The sequence below is a fragment of the Pleurodeles waltl genome, chromosome 1_1, assembly GCF_031143425.1.
Source record: "Pleurodeles waltl isolate 20211129_DDA chromosome 1_1, aPleWal1.hap1.20221129, whole genome shotgun sequence".
Lineage (NCBI taxonomy): Eukaryota > Metazoa > Chordata > Amphibia > Caudata > Salamandridae > Pleurodeles > Pleurodeles waltl.
This window is the reverse complement of record NC_090436.1, coordinates 986,024,782-986,049,798: the sequence shown is the minus strand read 5'-3', so window position 1 is coordinate 986,049,798 and position 25,017 is coordinate 986,024,782. Positions and strand designations below refer to the sequence as shown.

General features: G+C 40.5%; 1 protein-coding gene across 2 annotated transcripts in view; it reads right to left on the bottom strand.

Moving 5' to 3' along the window:
- Positions 1 to 990: 990 nt before the first annotated feature.
- Positions 991 to 25,017, bottom strand: part of SNCA (synuclein alpha) — a 628,022-nt gene continuing 603,995 nt past the window's right edge. Inside the window, exon 6 of one of the 2 annotated variants that reach the window (XM_069230269.1) lies at positions 991 to 1,553. In XM_069230269.1, coding sequence (XP_069086370.1) covers positions 1,521 to 1,553 — 33 coding nt within the window. In that variant the 3' untranslated portion in view covers positions 991 to 1,520. The remainder of the gene's footprint in view (positions 1,554 to 25,017) is intronic. The other variant, XM_069230270.1, reaches the window with a different exon arrangement.

Sequence of the window (25,017 nt, the reverse complement as noted above, 5' to 3'; positions counted from 1 at the left end):
GCCTGATTTGTGCCCCCCTACATGCCTCAATGCCCAATGACAATGCCCAGGGGACATAAGTCCCCTGGGCATGGCCATTGGGCAAGGGGGCATGACTCCTGTCTTTACTAAGACAGAAGTCATGTAAATGGCGTCTGGGCGTCGTTAAAAATGGCGCAAATCGGGTGGAGGCGATTTTTTAGCGTCAACCTGACTTGCACCATTTTTAAGACGCCCTAACACCATTTTCCCCAACGCCGGCGCTGCCTGGTGTACGTGGGTTTTTTCCACGCACACCAGGCAGCGCCGGTCTGCTAGCGCCGGCTAACGCCATTCAATAAATACGGCGCCCGCATGGCGCATCAGAATGGCGTTAGCCGGCGCTAAACTTTTTGACGCTAAACTGCGTTAGCGCAGTTTAGCGTCAAAAAGTATAAATACGGGCCTAAGTTTTTGTGGCTGGATATGATTTATTCTTTCCAAATGTTACTTTTCCTTTAACACGTGCGACCCAAGAAGCATCCAGATTGGGAATGCAGGTTTGTTCTTATCCTTCTGGTAAATCTCCTTAAACTTTTCCACTACACATTACTAGACAATAAATTGGGTCTTATGGTTTTGCACAAAATGGCTACACTTTCAAACTTGTGGGGGAAAAACAAAGTTCATTGTACAGAAATATTCCAAATTGACATAAGAGAAAAATGATCTTGACACGGCCAAACTAAAAATGAATAGGATTTTTTGACACTTCCTTGCTAAAAATATTTTTGTGACACAACTACATTTATGTTCTTGAATAGGTTATAACGACATACCTTATTGCACTGTGTTTATTTTATATTAATGTGAATATTTAATACAAGACAAATAGTTTTACCAGATTCAGGAAAAAAATATCTCCGTTTCAATAAATTTGACTCCGACAATTCTACTCTTTTGTTTTATTTGTGATATTTCTCAAGAGACGAGCCCCAGATAATTTTAAATAAATGGACAGCAAACGCATTTAAAGATGAAAAAGACTCATTTTATCAGATTACGGTTTATTTACTCAAATCAACAGAATTTAAATAGAAACAGTTAATAGAACACATCACCAAATATTAATAAAACGTTGCACATCAAGTATGTAGAAATGCATAGTTCATGCGGGTTGTCTTAAATACTGTAGAAACGTGAATCTTAATACTCCATTTCTTGACTAAATCAACATTTGTATACAAACTCTCGCAATATAAACGATATGTCACAAACTACAGAGAGATGTAGAAAGAACAATAGCAGACATTTAGCAGAAAAATTGTCTGTTTGTTTCATTTCCTTGAAAGTTTTTAACTTGATGCCACAATAGCCACAGCACAACAATGACCTGACAACCTGTGCTGTCTGCTAACACAAGACGATCTCCAGTCATTTCTGAAGGAAGACCTCGAAACACACTGTACAAACTGTAAAAAAATGTTTCTAATCGGTCACAAATTTTACTTGCCACCCTTTAACCAGGGTTTATGATACTCTTATCTTAAAACATAGAATCTTCATGCTTCAGGGTCATAATCCTGGTATTCTTCCTGTGAAATAAAAGATAAATCATGTCAAATGTGGTGGTATCTCGTGATACACGATCTGTACTCCATATGAAAACTAGTGTGGCAATATTTCAAGAGAGGTCTATCTTGCTGGACCACTATTGGTTTAGCAACAATATAAGTTCTGTTGGGACACATTTACACAGCTATTTGCATACCTAGATGCAAGTTGGGGGTACACATGTCTGTATTTACCAGTGACATCTTGTTGTTTTTATTAAACAGGAACGGTGGAATTTTATCCTTCTCAATGGAATTTGCTCCAACTAAGGTTGATTTGCTGTCTCAGCAGACTTACTCCCAAACAGCTGCATTCTTTCGCCTGTTCACTAGCAAATTTGACAAACATCCACAAACTCACTTCTTTATAGGTATTTCCAAAGTTTAGACATTAATTTTCCAACCTAAATTAGAATAAACTCAAATATCTGATCCGTTCATGTACAAGAGTAAATATGGAGGTGACTCGATATGTGCAGAGAAGAACCCTACACTTGTTGGTTTGCAGATGAAGGGGTTACTCAAAGGAAAAATAAATCCCCACAAAGAAAAAAAGATTTAAACGCTTAAATGCACTTTTACATTACAACCACACATGTGGTAATGTACACATTACGTTTCCGTAGCCATAAGTGGTTATGCCAGTTCAAATCCCAGGAACCTGAAAATGCCTGTGTTAACCAGGAGCACTCCTACAATCCTTTTGTCATTCCATAAAAGTCAGAAATGTGTTAATATAAAATACATTTTATGGACTAAAATGCTATTAACGTGGGTGTACTGTTCACAGTTCTGAAGGCAAGCTTTGCAAAGTGTATTGCTGCTGATTTTAAATAAAATACAAAGTTCAGCGTCACCAGCTACATGTGGTGGCTGGAATCAGTACCTGCTGCTGCAAGGTGCAGCTTTTGAAATCCGTGGACTGGTGTAGTTTGACAAAAGTCCATATAGATCCATGCTCTCACTTTCTGAGTGTTTCAAAGTTGTCCAGGCTTGTGACATCCATCCCGAATACCAACATTAACTTTCCCCACCCAAATCCTGGTTTGCTTTATCCATGGGCCCACCTGCACCCTGCAACACATTGATCTGCCCCTACCATCTAATACCTCTGATGGAGAATTTGGAAAGATGCAGGCCTCATTCCGCAATTGTCTTGCTGGAGGGTGTCTTGTCTATGAGACAATCTAAACCTGGAAATGGTCATGGGGAGGAGGCCAATAGTTATTTACCTAGATAGCTCTTAGTCAAATGAAATCTGAGAACTTTGTCAGATTTCACAAAAGACTAAGGGGCAGGTTTAAGAGCCCCTTGTGCCACAATATTGCCACATCAGCGTCATTTTTTAATGCTAATGTGGTGATATTATTACAAAAACACCGCACCAGATTTACAAAGTAGCGCAATGCATGCACTGTGCCACTTTGTAACTTCTTGCGCCACACTATGCCTGCACCAGGCATAATGTATGCAGGGAGGGTGTTCCCTCATTAGGGCTCTGAAAAAGTGGTGTAAGGAAATCTAAAAGATTTCTTTCCTGCATTTTTAATGCCTGCTCAGAACAGACATAAAAACCCTGAAAAGTACATTAATAGCGTAAAATAATTCTGATGCTATTGCCCATACGGTGCACACATGGTGGTGGTAGGAGGGCGCTAAGGGATGCAAGGAAAGTGGCGCTGCACTGGGTGCAGCACCACTTTTCTTAAATCTGCCCTCCAAATTCCAAGTTTAAATAAGATGTGCTAGTTAACATATCACATGTTTTCTTTTAGGTCATTTATTTGTTATTAAAGGTTATTAAACAGTACTCAAGTAACCTAAAAACACTAAAATCAGATACTTTGTGCAAAATAGCAACTTAGACAATTGGCACATTCATTGACCTTGTCACACTCATTAGATTCAAAGCCTAAAAGATTGTTAAGCTGTAATTTATATTAATCAGTGGTATAAAAACCAGCCATCTTAAACATTGTTGTTCAATGTCGTTTTTTTACACAACGACGAAATGCTTCCCATGATTATGGATCACACATGAGACAACATCAAGCAAAATAGTTCAAATAGTTGAAAGAGGTGGAAAAGGTACAATTTACATTTAAAGCAGATATTATGATGGCCATGAGAATGCAAAATAAAAGTAAGCATATCTCAGGCATAGAATGTTTTGAACTCCTTCATTTACGTTTATACAGCATATTTCTGTCTCTTTGCATTGGCTCCTCAATGCAGCTACTTTAGCCAACAACCAACTTGTGATTTGAAACCAAAATGAAATAAGTCAGCATTAGGTAATAGTCTGTGTGAACTTCATTACGCTCAGATCAGTTCCAGGTTGTTCAAAATGAAAATTAAGCAGTAGAACTATGGTCATGCTACATAGGCTGCTTACATTATTTAAATGGACACATTATTTAACAGGGGCAGAGAAGCAACTTAAAAGTTCCTGGTTCCTTACCATAGGATACCTCAAATTGAGTTTTCAATAAACCCTTAATGTAATATTTTGCATGCCTACAGTAAGTTCAGAGTAATAGGCATACGCTTAAACTGAGTAAGTGGTTAAATTTAGACTGCATGATCTTTCCTTATATCTCAGTTTCTTTGGTGCATGCCACGTATTCAGACCAATACATAATCAGCTTTTCATAATCTTTTTATTAATGCTATCTCGTAAAGAAGGAAAAAACGTGAGGGACATATATATCAAGACAAATACATAATATGTATAGTCTAATATGATTTGTGAATTACAGCTTGCTATGTAAAGTGGCAGCTAGAAAAATGTCTGAAGAATGGACATCTCTTTTTAAAAAATACTACATTTTCTTTAAGAGGACATACCCAAGTATTAATTGCGCACATGGTTAACATAAGCACAAGTAATCTTTATAGCTGTAACACACATAAATTGAACTGAGCCATTAAAAGATGCTTCCAGCTTTCAGTCACATATGTAGATAAAACCAAAATGATGTCGATTCATTGTGATGAGAAACATTTTTTAATTGGGTAGAAGTAGAAATTTTAAAGAAAAAAGTAATCTATATTTTCTTAAAGGGTTATGAGTTATTCCGAAATATCTCTTAGGACGTTATTCCACAACAATGTGCCACTAAATTAAATTATCTCTCTTCCTTCAGGGACCATTCAAGTTGAGTTTTGTGATGTCGTTCAGTGATTATTATCCAAATAGTTTTAAAAGTTAACTAGACCTAGCCTAATTGTACATTTTCCATTAAAATTATTTTGAGGGGCAGATATTTTTCATCAAAGTGGATGGGACATGATGTTTTCTATCCTCCAGGCAGCTAGGTGACCTTTTTGCAGAAGTGTCCTTTATATATGAATACTAATCCCTTAGCAACAGAGTATGAAACTTTCAAAGACAGTTAATGCTGAAGATGTTGATATGAACCACTGTTCTTCCACATCTCAATGTGATCTTCCTAGCAACCTTTAACACACTTCTTGAAACATACATGACCTTTTACTTCTACTCTCACTACATTACAAAGAAAATTAGTACCAATGCATAATAGAACTAATATTTTGTGTGATGAGCTCTATTGAGGATTTTAAAAAAAAAACATCCATTCACTCCTTTTGTAAAGTGCTCCTCTGTAGTTCCATTTACTTTACCTTGTGCTCAAAAAGAGTTCAGTTTCTTTGCTCTATTTGAACAATATTTTATTGGTCTATCTGAATGGCTTGATAGGTTAATTATCATGCCTATTCAATTCTTATTGATTTGCATAAATAGGCATTGAACACTCTCCTATCAAACTGCAACAACATGGTCTCTTTTCTATGACCAAGTATTCATATCCACCGAACTAAATTTGCTTTCTTTAGAAATCTATCTGCAATGATAAAGACTAAGCTGCGCAAAAGGAAATAAAACATGCCAGTATTTACTCGAAAATAAATTCACTTTGTTAGTGAGATGTATGTTTTGCCCCATCTTTTAAATCCTTTCAGGTACGAGGCTTTCAGAAAGAGACTACCATCTGCACATTTTGCACATTTTGCAAGAAGATAAAGGATCCAAAACATGGCTCGCTGTAAGAGACCCATTTTGTGGTGGTATGCTACCTTAATATTGAGTTTTAAGTATTGCTGTACAAAATTATTATAGCCAGAATGTCAACAGCAAACACATTGTCAAAGTTAGTATATATAGGTAAATATTAACTTATATTTAACTCCACATCTACATACCTTGATGATCTTACTTTCACTATATTTTGGTAGTCAGTATTCTGGCTATAATAGTTTTGTAAAAATGTATTTTCCTTGTTCTATATTCATGTGGATAAACATGAAATTTAAACTACAAAAACAACTCAATAAAAGTTTTAATTCCCTATTTAGTAGCACTAAAAGATCACACCATTGTGCAAGCACTATCTCCCAACAACTGACAGTAAGCTTGTACCAATAATAACATTGATGCATCAATGTTGTCTGAATGGTCAGTCTGGGAGAGATTTTCACAAAGTACAAAAATATCCCTTTCTTAAAATTAACATGCAAGCAGCATAGGCATTATAGACTGGTCCAGCAAGCAACAATGTCAATATATAAAGACCTACTGGAAACTTTTTTTATTTTTGAGGCACAAGACTGATTTGCCCTTTATTTTCTTTATGTTTCCTTTCTACATGAATTATGTTGTAGCACACAGATTAAAGTCCATAGATCTTGTGAGGCATCAAAACATGGAGACATTATAGATTATTATGTATTTAGTAAGAGTTTCATAAAGCACTTTAGGGTCACCTTACAATCTTGACATTTTCGACATACTTTATACAATACTACAAGGCAATGCTGATAAGCAATCACAGCATGGAAACTGTAGTCAAGTAGGATGTGGGTTTGCCATCTGGCATTTTTTCACAGTTGCCCAAGTTAGAGTGTTGGGGTGAAGGACACTGTCTATAGTTTGATTTTTGCCTTGAAATATAAATGGTTGGGTTAGACCCTACTGTGGGGACTCCACTTGTTACAGAGTTTGGGGCCAGGGACAACCAAAGATCTTTCACAATCCTCTTGTCAATTAAAACCTTTTGGCTAGGTCTATTTGGAGATGACTGATAGGAGGAATAAGGATAACCGCCTAGGGACAAAATGAGGTTTCAAGGTAGCTTGATACTAGTCCATAGTAGATCTTACAAATTATGCATAATCCTTTACATCTAATTATTACTTCAACCAATAAAACAGGTAAGTGATTTCAGTACATATTTAACTTTGTTGCATTTCTTAAGATAAAGACAAAAGGACTTATTTAGAGTTTGGTGGACAGGATTCTTGTTTGCAAATGTGAAAGATATTCTGCCCAGTGTCAGTACAATGATGCGCTTATAATATGTCAGAAGGGACAACCAACATGTTTGTACTACATCTGCCAAACTCTAAATAAGGCCCACAGTCTTGCAGCCTCAATGTGAACTCTCTGTTGCTTGTCTGTAATTGTAGTTGAAAGTCCAGAGTATAGGTAGTTACAGTAATCAGACTACAGGGCTGATTTACGTAGAATTCACAGAAAGATGCTGCATTGCATTGTGTAAATGAGTGAAATCTGAAGGGTGTCATATCTACTAAGATATGGCATGCTACAGCTCTCTCCCTGCACTCATGGACATGAGGCTGACTAGAGCCCACACCGAAACCCTTTCATCATGGTGCAAGGGTGCCTGTGATATGGGCAGGATTGTTTTTGTTCAGGAAGGGATAGCTTCCTGCTAAAAAACAATCCTTTGAGGCATATTCCTCTTTCTATGTGTGCTGCACAATGCAGCACACATAGAAAGAGGAAGTTAACAAGGAGAAATAAACATAGGAGACACCAAGCATTTTGACACATTGGCAGGTTTACTAGCTTTCGTAAATCTGGGAATGCGCCCAAATCCTGTGTGAATGGGTTAGAATGCCCAGACTCCACCCATGGAATGCCTTCCCAATGCAAGGTAATGTAAGGCAGCGGTGTACGCTGCATAGCGTTACTTTGTAGTTACTAAACCCTGCAAAGTGGCTTTGCATGGCTTAGTAAATAACAAAAATGACTTTGCGTCGGGCTGCACCACAAAAGTGCTGCAACCCCAATACAACATCAGAGTAAATTTGCCCCTACACCTTAAAGGTGAAGGGGCAAATTTACTTGGTCCAGACATATGAAAACATTGCATTGTCCTTGCACCATGGAAGACAGCTTAAGGACAATTCAAGGGCTTCAGTAATATGTGCAAAGCCATGTAAGTAGCAATTTGCACTTCCTTGTGTGGTGCTGAAAATAAATGTATTATAACGCAGCGGCTTGCATTGTATTGCACTACAGCTCAAGCTGCAAAGTCTTCTATGGATGGAGCATGGGTGTTCCCATGGACCACTCATGGATTTTGGCACATTCCCAGATCTACTAAAGCTAGTAAACCCTGAAATCTGTCAAAATGCTACGGCTTCCCCATTGTGGTGTAAAGAGTAGAAATATATTTATTTTTCCTCGTTATTTTCTCTTTCCATATGTCCTGCATTCTGCAGCACACATAGAAAGAAGAATATGTCTCTAAGGTTTGTTTTGTGCAGGAATGTGTCCACTGTGGCGCAAGGGTGCCTACATCGGTGCTCGCCTGCTCATTGAGTGCCAGAGCAAGACAAAAGCATGCATGCTCCATATCTTTGTAACTATGGCACATTTATGCTCTCTTCCTTCCAAGCAATGCAGCACAGCAACTTTGCTTGCTGCACTATGGGGAATATTAGTAAGTATGCCCCCTTGTGTCCATGTTGAACTTGAACTTGAAGGGGAGTGAGAATTTTAGTCAGCATGAATAGTTGGAAATGGATACCTATGACCATTGCATTGATCAGGCTTTTGAATATGAGATCAGTGTCAAAGATGACTCATAGATTTTTTTTTAACTTCCTTAGAGTTTGAGGGTGTGAAAGGGAGAAGGCCATTCAAATGGGCATAAACATGAAGTGACCCCACCTCACACAGTATTTCAGTTTTCAAATGTAAATATCTGTGCAGTGAAAGCGTTCCACAAATCACTGATGAATGTGAGTGAGACTTTGGCAATATTTGATTGATTGTATGTCAGAATATTGAGGAAAACAATATTAAAATGCACAAATATCACCAACAAATGTTAATCACAAAAATAATGCAAATCTTTGCAATAACAAATGAGGCCCTATTTCATTTAAACATGAAATTAGAATAAAAAATCCTAAACAAATGCATAAATATATAATACACACCTCACACTAACAAATTGATTCTTTTTCAGCTGAAAAAAGCAGGCACCTAAACCATAACCTTATAACAAAAATGAAAACTTCACAAATATTTGTGCAAAATACAACTATATCAAAACCATAAGTATAAATTTTAAAGAAATGTAATTCATGTTTCAATGATAATACTACTAGAAATATACTTATGTATAAATAATTAGTGTTTTATTGCAAAACATAACAGATACAATGATAGAAAGCACGACATACATCAATTCTCAGAAAGGAAAACTGTTATTGACTCACATGGGATATACTTACAGTCAAGAAACTACAAGCAGTGAGAAAACTCATTGGAAATGTGAAAGTATAATTCTAATGCCTAGAAACTAAATTGTTTTACATGTTAGGGAACATAATCACACACATACTCTATGGATATAATAATAGGGACTGTGTCACAAGACTTCAGGGAAGTTAGCACTAGCTCCCAAGAGCTTACAGGAACATTTTTTTAAAATGTAATACCAGATGGTTATAGTACTGGCCACCTCCCAGTTAGCCAAAATGTAAAGACCTCATAGCCAGAACTAGAAAACCAACTATCAAAACCCATGCTTCTCCCAAAATGAACTCCACTATATAAATATTCCCAAAGCTTAACTGTATCACATAGTGACAAACTTTTCATTTTGTATACAGTAATACCAACTTTTTGTATGATAACACCAACAACGACAGGAGAACAATTATTTATGCAACAGAAATCAACCTGCTAAGATTAATTCAAATCAGCATGTGGATGATAGACAACACATATCAATCTTGCCCTCCACAATTCACACAAATCTACTTAATACGCAGTGAATACCAAAACACAAACATCCTATTGGGCTATGCAATTTTGCATTACAACATGCAACATATCACAAACTACTAACTGAAATAAAATCCAAAACAATTACAAGCCCCAAAATCATTGACTTTAAGGACACAATGATTAGTATAATTAAAAAAATATTTCCACATATAGCCATATAGGGGTGTTACTACCGTTATAACCAAAGTGTAGGGAGACAAATTCAGAAATAGGCACTATGGGGCCGATTACGAGTTTGGTGGTCACAAGACCGCTAGAATTGCTATGGCGGTCAGATGGCCGTGGCTGTGGCGATCCGACTGCCACATTACGAGGTTAGAGGGCAGACCCATCAACCTACTACCCTCCTCACCAGGATCCAAGATCCTGACCATCTGACAGAAGTCCTGGTTATAATCAGCCAGGGCAGCACTGAACTTCATGAAAAGACTGGCTAAGAACAAGTACATGGGGCCACAGGGGGCCCCTGCAAGGCCCATGCCTATAAGCCAGAAACAATGCTGTTGCACCATTCCCACTGGGCTGACCGGAGGAAACCTTGGTTCCTGCCGGTCAGCCCAGTGGGATAGTTGTAATGGGGCAGGTGGGGAGACTGCCAGCACTGCGTCTATCGGCCAAACACTTAATGACTTAATGAGTGTTGAATACTCAAGAAAATGCTAAATTTGAATATAACCCTAGAAAATGATTTGCCCTAGAATATGTCCAAGTAACAGAAGTAGTTAAGAGCTACAAACTCCTATTAGAATCACCCTACTACCAAAGGCACCAAGACAAACTAAGGGCCTTACTATGAATATGTCAGTCCATAGACTTCCATACTCACAGTTGTAGTCGGACCGCCGCACTCCAGGCAATCCGACCTCCACATTATGACCCTGGTGGTGGGACCACCATGGAGACCACTGTCACTGCCAGGAACAAGGCTCCCGACAAGCTGTTGGTGGTCGAACTCATGGTCCACTATGGCATACTGATCACAAATCTTGTTTTGGCCATCATTTCCATGGCATAGACCCCGCCATGGAAGGCTGGTGAAAACACAGTGCTAGAGCACCCCTGTCCAGGGCCCTAGCACTGTCAGTGCACATTCCGAGGGTGTTGGTGTGCTATGGTATTGGCCTCTGCTCCCTTAAGGGAGCCGAGACCCATACCGTAGCACTGTTCCTGCCAGGCTGACCGGCAGGAAAGTCGTAATACAATGTTTCCACTGGTCAGCCCTGTGGGAGCATTAAAGTTTGGCAGGGGGTGAGGCAGCTGGGTTGACAGCTGCCTCATTCCAGTGAGTTTGGTGGTAGGTTTGTCCAACCACCAAACTCGTAATAAGGCCCAAAGTCCCCTAATGGACAATACTGAAGATGCTTGGGTGGGCAGACTGCACCATTCTGGGCATAGAAACCAACCCAAGTATCACCATTGCACAACAAGCAAAAATATATACTGCAGTGTAAGGATGGCAGAGTTCCTTCCAAAGGACATTGGAAGCATCTCTACACTTTGTGTATTCCTACAAATATTAAAAAAGGAATACAGCTCAGAAGAGAGCATTTATAACACAACTGAAACCTAAAGTAGGGAAACAAACCAAGAAATGCACAAAGTATTACAGTGCAAAGTCCAACTATTTGATAACTATCAAGGCCTACCGTACCTAGAATCCATAGCAAGAATACTACTCTAAAAAATCCAAATATACACACTTAACATAAAATAAAACTTTACACAACAAAAACATATCAGAATAACTTATTTATAAATATTAATATCATAATTTTACTCATCAGTCAAAATAAATTAGTATGAACAGAATCCATTCAACTGAAAAGTAAAAGTTACTAAACTCAACAGAAATAATGAATAATGAATTAGGAAACAGGAAACCATATAACACCTCTTCAAATAACCTAATGTAAATCACAATACATAGCACATTACAATGTAAACAGAAGAAATGTAAACAAAATAAAATCTCACCCATAACATTGAAAATAAAAGATAACTTGCAGTAAAGCCCATGATCTGGACGTAATCTACAAATGTAGATAAATACATTATTCATCCATGGGAATCATCCAAAACCTCAATAATAAACTTGCACAGTATGCTGCAGGAAAGGCGAATAACAAAGGAAATAATATTTATTACACAACCAATTATATTTCCTTTGAAAAGAAAGACAAAACCAAAATTAGAGAAACATTTTTGAGGTGGACAAAATACCAGCAAAAATGCACAAACCACTCCACCACACAATAAAGTAACCCCATAAACATAACAAAAATAAAAAAAGAATAACTGTAAAAAACATATACAGATGTTGCACTTCAGTAAAACATTACATTACAACATACAATATGCAGTAATGCAAAATAAATCTAAAATGTATCTAGTGCAATTAAATATAATTATGTGTTATGAGCAAATATTAATATTTTAAAAAGTTGAGTCACTATTGTAAAATTAATATGTATATAGTAAGTACAAAACTAGGTATTAAAATACTTTAAATACAATTTCACTTTTTAAATATTTCTAAATAAAAATATCAACATTGTAACTAAGCATACTTTATTGTAAAAAACAAAAAAAGCAAACATATTTAAATACATGTTCTTAAAGATTATAAATAAAAGATAAAGTAACTAATATGCAAATATCACCACATTTTGCTCACATAAATATTTTTACCATTTTAAAACAAAACTAATTTAAATTATGGAACAATGTAAAATATATAAATAAAAAACAAAAATATAAATAAAAATAATGATAAATGTAAAATTATTAAACATTCTATCATATAACAAATTCACTTTCTACAAAAAGTTTCAATTAATAAAAAGTATTACAAAACACTCCCCGCCTCTTCCTCTATAAACCCTACACACAAACACTACTTAAAAAATAATGCATTCACACACTAAAAAATCCTAAAAAATGAAACCAGTATAAACTGTAATATAATTAACAATTTCAATTAGCAAATTAACACATTTATACAAATAAAAAAAAGATTTTGCATTAGCTACCCATCCCAAATCTCTATAAAATAACGTCCCAGTTCTAAAATATTTAAACATTGAAAAACATACATTTAACAAATATGAAATATTACAATAGTATAAAAAAACAATATTACATATATGTAAATTATATACAGAGATATTTTTTAATAAAATACTATAAGAAATATTCTTTCCTGCAATGTTTTAAACAACACCATTTTGGTTATTACAACATAAATGTAGCCTTATTATATTAAGAACATATTTCTAATTCAATTTTATGGTAACAAAACATTTTATTAACTACCTGAATTGTTATTCAAATATGACTGAATTTGAATGTCATCTCTCTAAATTTAGAAATGGACCTGAAAGGTCCCCAACCCAGCACGTTCATCAGCAGGAGAACATACATGTTGAACAGAAGGAATGTGCTGGTTGCTCATTATATCATACATTACTAGTCCATTAGAGAAGGTTGTGCTTTGGAATTAAGGACTCTTATGAATTGAAATAGTTTCTGGTTATCATATAAATTTTTTGAAAATCAAGCGCATGGAAATAGAAATTGTAAAATTGCTAAAATGAGGAACAATTAACTACTTCGGTACCCTCATGTTTAGAGACAAAGCACACGTATATGTAATTACATTCTTTTTTAAACAAAGTGTTCTATATGAAGAGAGATGCCGTATAATATATCATTTCTTCCTATTAAGTAAAAATATTCTTGTTTACATGTGCATGAAAATGGACTGGGATATTGAAAGATATTAGAGGGCACAGAGCACTGATTTCACCTTTTTTGGTCCTGTTCCTTTTCTAAGGTCTCTGACTGGAGTAGTTAGGCCAATGGGCCAAGCCATGTCCTTGATTGCTATCACTATATTGTACCGGCTGCAGACTTCATTGTCACAGAGAATCTCTCAATAAATTGAAGTATTCTGAAACTCTGACTGGAAGTTCTCATTTATAGAAATAATTGAGTATTTTGGTTAGTTCAGTCAAGAACTTTGTTTATGCAGAGTTAATGAAGTATTCAAAGGGCATGGCCTAGCTGCTGACCAAGATGGTTGCGCGGCTCTGATGCTCTGAGCAACCTTGCCGATCATACGCTGCCTGCCAGCCCCACCCTCCCCCCGTCACTCTGATGTTGCCCTGGTTACTGCATTAATGGGGAGCCATGACTGGGCCCCAGCGGCACCCCGAAGCCACTTCCCTGACAGGGCAACAGGGGCCGAGGGCAAGCCTGACTGTGGGGCCGGCGAGGACGTGGCCTGAACGGGCTTCCCTGTAACAGTGAATGCTGTTGGCTGTTGCCAGCACTCACTCTTACCTCCTTCTCACCGCTTGCAGCACCATTGAAGACGGATAACACACCTGCAACAATTGGTTTTCTGATGATCTCGCCTGTAAGACAACTTTGCCCACACACGACTAGCTCGCCCGCCAGCCTTGGTGAACAGGCTGCAACCTGGATGGAGAACTCAGCTTCTCCTGACAGCTCTGTTTCCCTGCCGCAGTAACAGACCCACTACGCTCTGGCCCACCTCGCTTTCATCACATGTGGTGAGTGCCACAAAATCTTGGTGCATGGACATATCTATCACACACTATCTGGCAATGGAAGATTCCCCCAAATTCACCTGTAGAGGAGCTGCGGCCCATTTGTCATATTGCCTAACTACCAGGCTATTTTGTCCTCACAGATTTGCATGTGCAGGCTGTAACCCATATCAGGACCTTCACTTCTCCATACTGTTATGTCTCCCAGCCGCAGTAACGGACCCACTGCGTGCCGGCCCTATGGGCTTTCATCACATGCAGTGAGTGCCTCAAACGTTTAGCACACGGACACAGCCAACGCACACCCGTTGGCAGCAGGGACTCCCCCTAGGGCCTCATTCACCTGTAGAAACACCAGCATTGACCTCACCAAATGAGTTGAGAAGATAGAGCGCCTGTCAAAAATGGTCACTGCCAAAAATGAGGACTTAGAGAAGCACTCATGAAGTAACGTAACAATATTCGCATCACTGGACTAGCCAAGACCACCAGCACTGGCCGAATGGACACCTTTGTTGAACAACTTTTGATAGCCCTATTTGGAAGGGACTCTTTACCCCACTCATTTGTTGTTGAGAGAGCTCCCAGCTCCCTGGGCTCCCAATGACTACTGGGCTCCCACCATACTCTATAATAGCCCGATTACTCATTTTCTGGGACTATGATACTGCGCTCCTCCTAGCCCACAAAAAAAGGCCTGCTACAATATCAAGGAATGACTATCGCTGTTCCCTGACTTCACTCTCATAGTACTAGAGGCATGGCACAAATATACAGAAGTTAAACAACTGTTACAGAAAGCTGGCCTTTGATACAGAATGTTGTATCCAGCAGGTATGCAAATTGAAATAAATGGCAAAACTCACCTTTTAAACACCCCAAAAGATGCTGTGCAAATATGTAAACAACATGGCTTGGGACAGGATAGATATGGCCGCCGCTCTTTAAGCACCTTTCAGAACCTCAAACAATTGGACTCTCAAGGAGCCTCTTCTCCATGACAAACGTCGCCCCCCCACTGGCTGTGCCACTGTTTCACTGACTGCCTTGACAGGGGCATGGTTACTTCAAGTGTCAGCCAAGGCGATGACCACAAACAGGTTTACGATTCTTCCAGTATCATTTTCAAACTGGTTAGGTCCACTTGAATGGAGTGTTGCTACATCCCTAAGGTGTACACTGCACTGTTTTTTTTTTTTGTAGGCTGTTTTACTCTGTTGTGGGTGACGGGTAGGAGATTTTCTGAACTGTTCTGTTTATTTTGGATGACTACACATTCTGCCTCCTACATGATACTGCATATATCACTTACTATACTGTTACTGCACACCCTCTTCACCCTGCATGGCTGCACGATTACCTAAACCCAGTACTATCAATGTTTCCTGCACCACGTGGAACATGGCAGGAGCTTAAATAACCCCAGGAAGGGGAAACAAGTCCTCTGTTATCTGCATGGACACAACATTAAACTAGCCTTTTTACAAGAAACACATTGAGAGCCTTGTGCAAACTGCACTTTTGCTGCTCAATGGGGGACAAATCGCTTCTTCTCGCACTGCGGTAAATACTCTTGCAGAGTTTGTATGCACATTCACAAAAGCCTTTCTTTTGTCTGTCGCAGCACGCCTTCTGACTCAAAGGGCCACTTTCTACTAGTCAATGGTCGTTTGGCTGATATAACCCTCCTCTTGGTCAGTATCTACATGCCGAATGTAGATATGCCAGTTATTTCACATCCTCCTAACTCACAGAGATAAGTTTCAGACTGAACACATCCTTTTTGGGGGGGACCTCAACCTCATACGCTGCCCACAGTTTGACACTACTGGTACTGTTGGAATTACAAAACCACAATCACTATGAGCCTTAACAACTCTTCTGGATGTCTTTCAGCTTTCTGAAGCCTGGAGCTCTCGACACCCCTCTACTCCAGGCTACACCTTCCACTCAAGACCACATAATGTATGGTTTGGTATCGACCACTTATACATGTCCCCTATTTTACTTCTTTGACTCTCAGACATTACATATCACCCACACACTTTATCTGACCACTCGCCAGTGGTGGCCTCACTCTAAGTCCCATGCTACGCACCACCTCTACTCACATGGCGATTCCCAATAAATGCACTACACAACACCGTCTTTCACACGTATGTTCGAGATGCCATAGCAGAATATTTCGCTCTAAATGTGGCCTCCGTGGAACTCTATGCAACGCTATGGGAAGCCTATAAGGCATATAACCGGGGATATGCATGGCTAAACATGCTGGACTCCTGCGCTCCATCAGAGGACAACTTGCACAGATAGCGAAAAAGACAAAGAACGCTATCCCATCTCATTATCTGGCTCCCTTTCCTTTCCCGCACATTCTATCCTACTGCAAGAATTTACGGAAATGGCCGACCATGAAGTAGCCTTCCTGGGTAAATACGTACGTGCACAATGCAATGGTGAGGGGCAGAGACCTGGTCGTACCCTAGCTAGGTTGCTCCATACATCCTACCAAGCGTCATACATCACTACACTACAACAAGATAACGGGGAGATGGCCATGGATACTCCCGCCATATTGGCAACTTCTTGACCTACTACAATAAGTCCCTTCACACCTTGCACACCTGCGATACCGCTGATGCCATTGCCGAATATCTAGCAGAAATTGCAATGGTATGGCTGGACAGTGGCCATTAACAGCTCTTGTACTCTCCCATCACCTGCAAAGAAATCTCTCTAGCCATAGACACCTTGAGTGCCTCTAAATTTCCCAACCTGACGGTGTTATTGGGGATTCTTACAAGGCTTATAAAGAACTCCTAGTCTCCCACTTCTTTGAGGTCTATGCTGTGTCCCTGGAGTGCGGAATCCTTCCCACTACAATGCGCAAATCTGTAATTTCGCTACTTCTAAAACCTGGCAAGCCACCACATCTAAGCACCTCCTGTTGGCCTCTTTCTGTTTTGAATCACAACAATAAGATATTAGCTAAGGTGCTTGCCACACACTTATCTTTACTGACAGATAGTATAGTTGCTCCCATGCAATCTGGGTTTGTCCCACATCACTCTACGTAATTTAATCTCCCCACGATATGCGCAGTTCTCAATTACATCTCTCCTGAGATCCCGGCTGCCACTGTATTACTCGACACAGAGAAGACGTTCGTTTCCTTGGAAGGCTCATTTCTGCATGATGTTCTGATACAACTGAGAGCCCCTTGTGGTTTCAGGGACTTAATTAGGCTATTATACACCAACACCCTAGAGCGACTATGGGTCAATGGGGACCTCCCTCAACCATTCATTCTGACCGCTGCACCAGACAAGGGTGTCCGCTCTCCCCCTTAGTATTCATTATCTGCATGGACCCCCTGGTACACCACCTCCAGGAATGCCACACACACCAAGCTATCAGTTTTTCCCAGGGTCCGCTGTTAGCCCGACTCTACGCAGATGATAATTTACTTTTCGTTTGGGAACCAGGGATTGACCTTCTCCCAGTGCTTGTGGAGATGGTTTGTTTTGGTTTGTTCTCAGGCCTCTCCATCAATTGGAACAAATCAAAGATTTTTCCACTCACTCCAGCCATGACACCCTGCACTCTTGACTATCCCATGATCTGTCTTGAAGAGTTCATCAAATACCTTACACTGGAACAGTGCTGAAGTGATACAGTGTAAGTATGGACCAGCAATAGACAAATTATCAACCCAAAATGAACGATGAATCTCTCTGCCTCTATCCATTGCCGAACGAGTGGCCATCATCAAATGGTGGTCCTCCTCCATTTTCTGTTTCTATTTCTGAACATCCCCATTGTGTAAACTAAGACTTTGTTTAACACACTACGCAGTCTCCTCACTCGCTCTATATGGGCAGGACGCCAACACCGCATATGCTGGAATGCATTGACACTCCCATTCAAACGTGGAGCTTTTGGGGTCCCCGACCTTTACCTCTACTATCTAGTCACCCAGGTCCACTTCTTGTACTTCTGGTATCATCCAGACACTAGAATACAGTACCTCAAGCCGGAACTCTTGCTACTTTCTCCCCCTCCATTCTCTGCCATGCTTCCACAGGGCCTCCCTAGAAACCCAAGAGAGATACAGACATTTCCCACCACATGTTGGGCCCGGACTAAGTTACTTCATCACTTGGGCTATGATAAACTATACTCTCCGCACATTCCTCTCTTTAACAACCCATTGTCGGATTTTGCCCTTTTGCAGAGTCATCCCTAATCTTTTTTGCCTCCTGCTCCTATTTTTTCTGACCTGTTTCTGTTGGCTTTTGAACTCTGAGCACTTTATCACTGCTAACTAGTGCTAAAGTGCATATGCTCTCTGTGTAAATTGTATGGTTGATTGGTGTATACATGATTGACATATTTGTTTTACTAGTAAGTCCCTAGTGAAGTGCACTTGAGGAGCAAGGGCCTGTAAATCAAATGCTACTAGTGCGCCTGCAGCACTGGTTGTGACACCCACCTTAGTAGCTCTGTAATCATGTTTCAGACCTGCCACTGCAGTGTCTGTGCGTGCAGTTTTAACTGCAAATTCGACTTGGAAAGTGTACCCACTTGCCAGGCCTAAACCTTCCCTTTTCTTTCATGTAAGGCACCCCTAAGATAGGCTCTAGGTAGCCCCAGGGGCAGTGTGCAGTGTATGGTTACGGTAGGACATATAGTGATGTGTTTTAGATGTCCTGACAATGAAACATTGCTAAATTCGTTTTTCACTGTTGCAAGGCCTGTCCCTCTCATAGGTTAACATGGGGGCTACCTTTAAATTTGTTTAAAGTGTAGATTCCCTTTGGGAGCATATAGACATGTGGAGTTTGGGGTCTCTGAGCTCACAATTTAAAAATACAACTTTTAGTAAAGTTGATTTTAAGATTGTGTGTTTGAAAATGCCACTTTTAAAAAGTGAGCATTTTCTTGCTTATACCATTTCTGTAACTCTGCCTGTTTGTGGATTCCCTGTCTGGGTCAGTTTGACAGTTGGGCTGGTTGCCCCTCTCACTAGTCAGTGACACAAAGGGAGCTGGGGTGTAGTCTGCATTTCCTGATGAGCCATTTGTGCTAGGAGGGAGGGGAGGAGTGGTCACTTACACCTGAAAGGGCTGTGCCTGCCCTCACACAATGCAGTCTCCAACTCCCTGGTGTGTGTCTGGGGCCTATCCTGGGCAAGGCGGGATTTCACAACCAAGAGAGACTTTGCTTTGAAGTAGGCCTACTTCAAAGGAGAAATTGGGTATAAGAAGGGCACCCAAAACCACATACTTTAGAACAATTCTGGAAACCAAGAGGAACCTCTGCCTGGAGAAGAGCTGAGGAAGAAGAGCTGCCCTGTCTGTGACTGTGCTTTGTGGAGCTATCCTGCAGTTGCTGCTTGTGCCAGAATAACAGGACAAAGACTGGACTTTGTGTGCCTTCCATCTTCTGAAGATCTCCAAGGGCTTGATTTAGAGCTTGCCTCCTGTTGTTTGAAGTCTCAGGGACAGCAAAAATGTCTCTCTGCAAGCACCTGGAGTCTCTGGAGAGACTCTTACCCTGCCAAGTGGTGCCCATCCAGTTCCTGGGACCCTGAAAGGAGAAGCTGGTAGCTTAAGAGGAAGAAATCCACATACAGAACGCCATGCGGAGAAAAGAATGACGCAACTCTGATCTGCGGCTGAAAATCGACGCTCGCCTGCAACGCGACCTGAAGATCGGCGCCCGGGGCTGGAGAAACGACATACAGCATCGCTGGCGGAGGTTGGTGAGATCGCAACCCACGCTGCATGGTTTTCAGGTCATCGTGCGGCTGGATTTCCGACGCAAGTACTGCTGGGCGTGTAAAAACAACGCAAGGCCTGCCTGGACCCGAAAGTGCTGACCAGATCAATGCATCGCTCTCCTGCGGAGAGAGGAAATGACGTGCCCGACCCGACAAAAGGAGAAACGACGCAAGGTCTCGCTCGTGAGTGAAATCGACACATCGCAAGCCCTTTTTGATGCACACTTGCTCGTGCCAGGTTATTTTTGATGCACCCGAGGTACATTTTCACGCTAACAGTGTTAGTGTGTGTTTAAAATTACATGAAGACTCTTTTTGCATTTTTATTGATAACTTGACTTGTGTATTGTGGATCTTGTCATTTTGGTCTTGTTTTGTTTAGATAAATATTCTTTATTGTTCTAAACCTGTGTTGTTTCATTTTGCAGTGTTTTCATTAAGTTACTGTGTGTGTTGGTACACATACTTTACACCTAGCACTCTAAAGTTAGGCCTACTGCTTGTGCCAAGCTACCAAGGGGATAAGCAGGGGTTAGCTGAGGGTGATTCTCTTTTACCCTGACTAGAGTGAGGGTCCTTGCTTGAACAGGGGGTAACCTGACTGCCAACCAAAGACCCCATGTCTAACACCCATGGTTACCCCTGACCTGCAAATGTTAAACTCAACACCCTTGAGACCTACATGCTCCACGCCATTGGAGACATGTTCTTCAATTCCTCAGTGCGGACCGTGACTGATCTGATTATAAACGTCCCACTTCCCTTATTGACCAGTTTCTGTTACACCGCCTACACAGTACTCTACGAGTCACCTTGTCCACTTATCCTACTGAGAGTAAGGACTGTTCTCCCTCTCTTTACTGAAAACTGCCCAGGATGATGCCCATCTCATCTCCCGACTGTACCGCTGTTCACTTCAATTACACCCCAGCTGTGTGGAAAGCTCAAGGGCTGCTTGGGAGAGGGGCCTGGGGACCCCCCTCCCTGATAAAACATGGTATTGTTGCTGTGCACAAACTAAGCTGATCTCTAATAACTTTCACCATAAACTCCTATACTACAAATATTTGCACTGCATTTACAACATCCCTCACGCCATTGCCTAACTTGACCCAACAAGATAACACTGCTGCCCGAAGTGCACAGCGGATCAAACTGATTTTGTACATCCATCCTGGTACTGCACAGAAATACTTCAAAAGAAAAGGGATCGGAGGTTTAATGGTCCAGTGTATACCCTCCTATGAATCTGTTAATATAATGCAGTACACTGTTCCAAAAAAGATGAATGAAAAGAAAACAAGGGAGTCCTAATCAATAGGAGCAAGAGTCCTCACACACCATATTAGGTGTCATGCTTCATCATCGGACAGCTCCTCGTCAGACCGGCGCTGCAATGTCTGACGGGCACCCCCCGAAGGGGGGCTCTTTGCCGGAGGTCTTTTACTATCGATGATGCCGCAGAACCAAGTATGGGTCCGAAGAGAAAGGAGAAAAAGTCAAAATAGAGAATAAAATTGGCTCAGAACCCTCACTAAATATTCATTTATTCTTTGATGTTGGGTGATGGCCAAGATTAAAAGAATAACAAGGGAGTGTAATAGAGATAATGCTCAGACACTCACTAGAAACAACAATAAAATGTAGAGGAAGTCGGTCATTCACAGACGTTCCTTAATATACGGTCGACATGTTTCGCGTCTCTTTCGGTCCACAAGGATCCTGTGACGCTTCTTCAGGACCTATTATATCACTAGACTTCTCCAATAAGAAAAACAAATAATATAGACTCCTGCATACTGACACTCACAGTCAAGACGTCAACAGTCACTTACTCAAGTTCACTTCAACCCGGACTTGCTGTTCCTATCAGTCACCCTAAGGACATGAAGTGAAGAGGTTAAAATTGCATAGCTTCCTCATCAGCAATCGATCGTCATAATGAAAGAATGACCAATTTGATCAAGTCAATAATGTAATAGTGACAAACTGTGCAACACAAAGTGATAAAGTGGATGGTAGCAACCCATGCTAGTAATATATGCAGGAGGGCTTACCATCCCAACTCGAGGACGAGCTTCATGGGATCACGCAGGCCTGTTGCCAGGTTAACAACAGATCTGGTCATGAGATAAACAGAAGTATAAAAAAGACACATATCTCTGTTACCAACTAGTTAATAAAATAATTCACATTGACACAGAGAATGTAGACAGCAATCTTTGACATAGAGAGTATCCAAAAATGAATTGACTCATCAAGTCAAAAACACTAAAAATCTAAAATAACATACTCAAGAGGTCGTTAGTGCTGATAATGATCGTCACATACTCAAGGTAGATCAGTGGCCACAATACGATATGTATAAACATGGTACATACCAAGTGAAAGACCACACTTCAACACAAATATCGTATACTAAGCAGTCACATTTAAGGAAATGTTGGAAAGTGCAATCAAAGCCCCACTGTTATAAAACTGAAGTCTGTGTATCTGTAAATGTAGTGTACCATCCGGGTCAACCACTGGCATGGCAACAACCCTTCCTCTTCTACCAACCTCGTCCCATGCTACCATATGTGACTTATTTAGGCCACGGCACGGGCAGAGGAAGAGGCAGAAGGCAAGGAAGAGGCAGGAGAGTCTACTGGTCCCAGGAAGAACCACAGATGGTCACACGGAGCCAGGGCAAAGTCCCACAAACAAAGACTTAGTGGTGAATTTGTCCTCAAGACCTCTTTCTCTTGTTGAAATGAGGGCTCTGAACAGAGGTCTGGGCTTTGTACCCACTCCTAAGAATGACCTATTTCGGTTACAATGCGAACTTTCGCAGTTTTTCAGAAAAATCAGATTGCAATTCTTCTTTAGAGATAAACCTATTGACGACTCTCCTTCAGACTCTGGTCTTAAGAAACCTTCCAAATTTATGCCACCTTCATCGTCAATGCCTTGTGAGGTCTTGGCTTTTGAGAAAGCAGTCACCACTGACATAACCAAAATACGACCTAAGCACAAATTTGTCAACATATCCAAAGCTAAGATTGAGGCCCTCAGAGATCTAGCAACTGACACCAACATTATCATTAAAACAGCAAACAAGGGTGGGGCAATTGTTATAATGAACACAGAGAAGTACAGACAGGAGTGTCTACGCCTTCTGGGTGACTCTACTTATTATGCTCAGATTGACCAGGATCCCACAGCTAGATTGCAAACTGAGATCCGTGGTATGATAGAAGAAGCCTGTGGTAATTCTTGGATATCACAGAAAGAAGCGGAATTTCTGGATACTGAAGATCCCCGCACTCCGTACTTTTATTGTCTCCCGAAGATTCACAAAGGAAGGTCTCCCCCTCCAGGCCGTCCCATAGTTTCAGGTATTGGGTCTGTCTTCGAACCCCTATCCACATTTTGTGATCACTTTTTACGGCCCCTTGTACAACTATCAGTGACTTACCTCAGGGACACAAAGGATGTCCTGAATCTCATTGAAACCATAAGCTCAGCAGTTAACGTGAATGCGCTCATCACCCTTGATGTTGAGGCATTATACACTAACATTCCGCAAGAAGCTACACTTAAGGTAGTTGAGTCATCCCTCCTGTCTGCTAGATTGAATTCAGCAACCCCAGTCCATTTCATTATGCATTGTGCTAGCTTAGCCATGACTAGGAACTTTTTTCAATTTGAAGACAAACTTTTTCACCAGATTCGTGGTACTTCAATGGGCAGCACCTTGGCCCCTAGTCTAGCATGTATGTATATGTATGACTTTGAAAAACGCTTTATTTTGCCAAAGTCCAACCCTTTTTTTGACAATATCAAGTTATGGCGTCGGTATATAGACGACATTCTGGTTATCTGGCACGGTCCGACCTCAGAAGTAGATAAGTTTACAGCATGGGTCAATGGTCTGGACCCCTTTTTGAATTTTACATCCACTGTTTCTACCACTGAGATTCCTTTTTTAGATCTGGTGATCAGCATTGAGGAAGGGAAATTGAAGACTTGGACTCATCATAAAGTCACTGACCGTAATAGCTTATTACTATATGATAGTCATCACCCCAAAGCACTCAGAGACAATTTACCGTATGGGCAGTTTTTGTGCCTCCGACGGAATTGCAGCACCTTGCATTCATTTGATACCCAAGACGCCGATCTGCAGACTAAGGCCCGTATTTATACTTTTTTTTGCTCCGCATTTGCGTCGTTTTTTGACGCAAAAACGGCGCAAACTTGCAAAATGCCATTGTATTTTGTAGGTTTGCGCCGTTTTGCGCCAAAAAACGGCGCAAATGCGGCGCTAAAAAAAGTATAAATACGGGCCTAAATTGCATGATCGTCATTATCCCAACAGAGTGATAAATACGGCTTACAAACGAGCCAAGTATAGTATCAGAGACTCACTATTACAGTTGACTCCCAAATCCACGGATACGAAACTTACTTGCGTATCTACATTTACGCCATTATCGAATACCGTCAAGAAAATATTCAATAAAAGATGGGCTGTTCTTTGCAGTGGAGGTGAGAATATCTCAAAACCACTGTTTGCTTTCAAAAGGACCACCAACATCAAAGACATGTTGGTCCACACTCGACCGAGATCCCTCATTACCCCGACCAGTCAAAGGTCTCTCTGGGATCTCCCCCCAGTTAAGGGCCATTTTCCGTGTGGAAACTGCAACGTGTGTTCACTCACTAAACGGACAGACATCCTTGATTTAGAACCTATATTGACATGTCGATTAATGAAACATACCAATTGCAATACTCGCCATTGCATTTATCTGATTACCTGTCCTTGCAATTTGCGATACATAGGGATGACTACACGAGCTGTCAAAGTAAGGATAAATGAACACCGTATCAACATTTGCTGTGGACGTGCCACAACCAAACTTAGTATTCATTTTATGGAAAAGAATCATACACCAGATGATATGTGGTGGGTTGTAC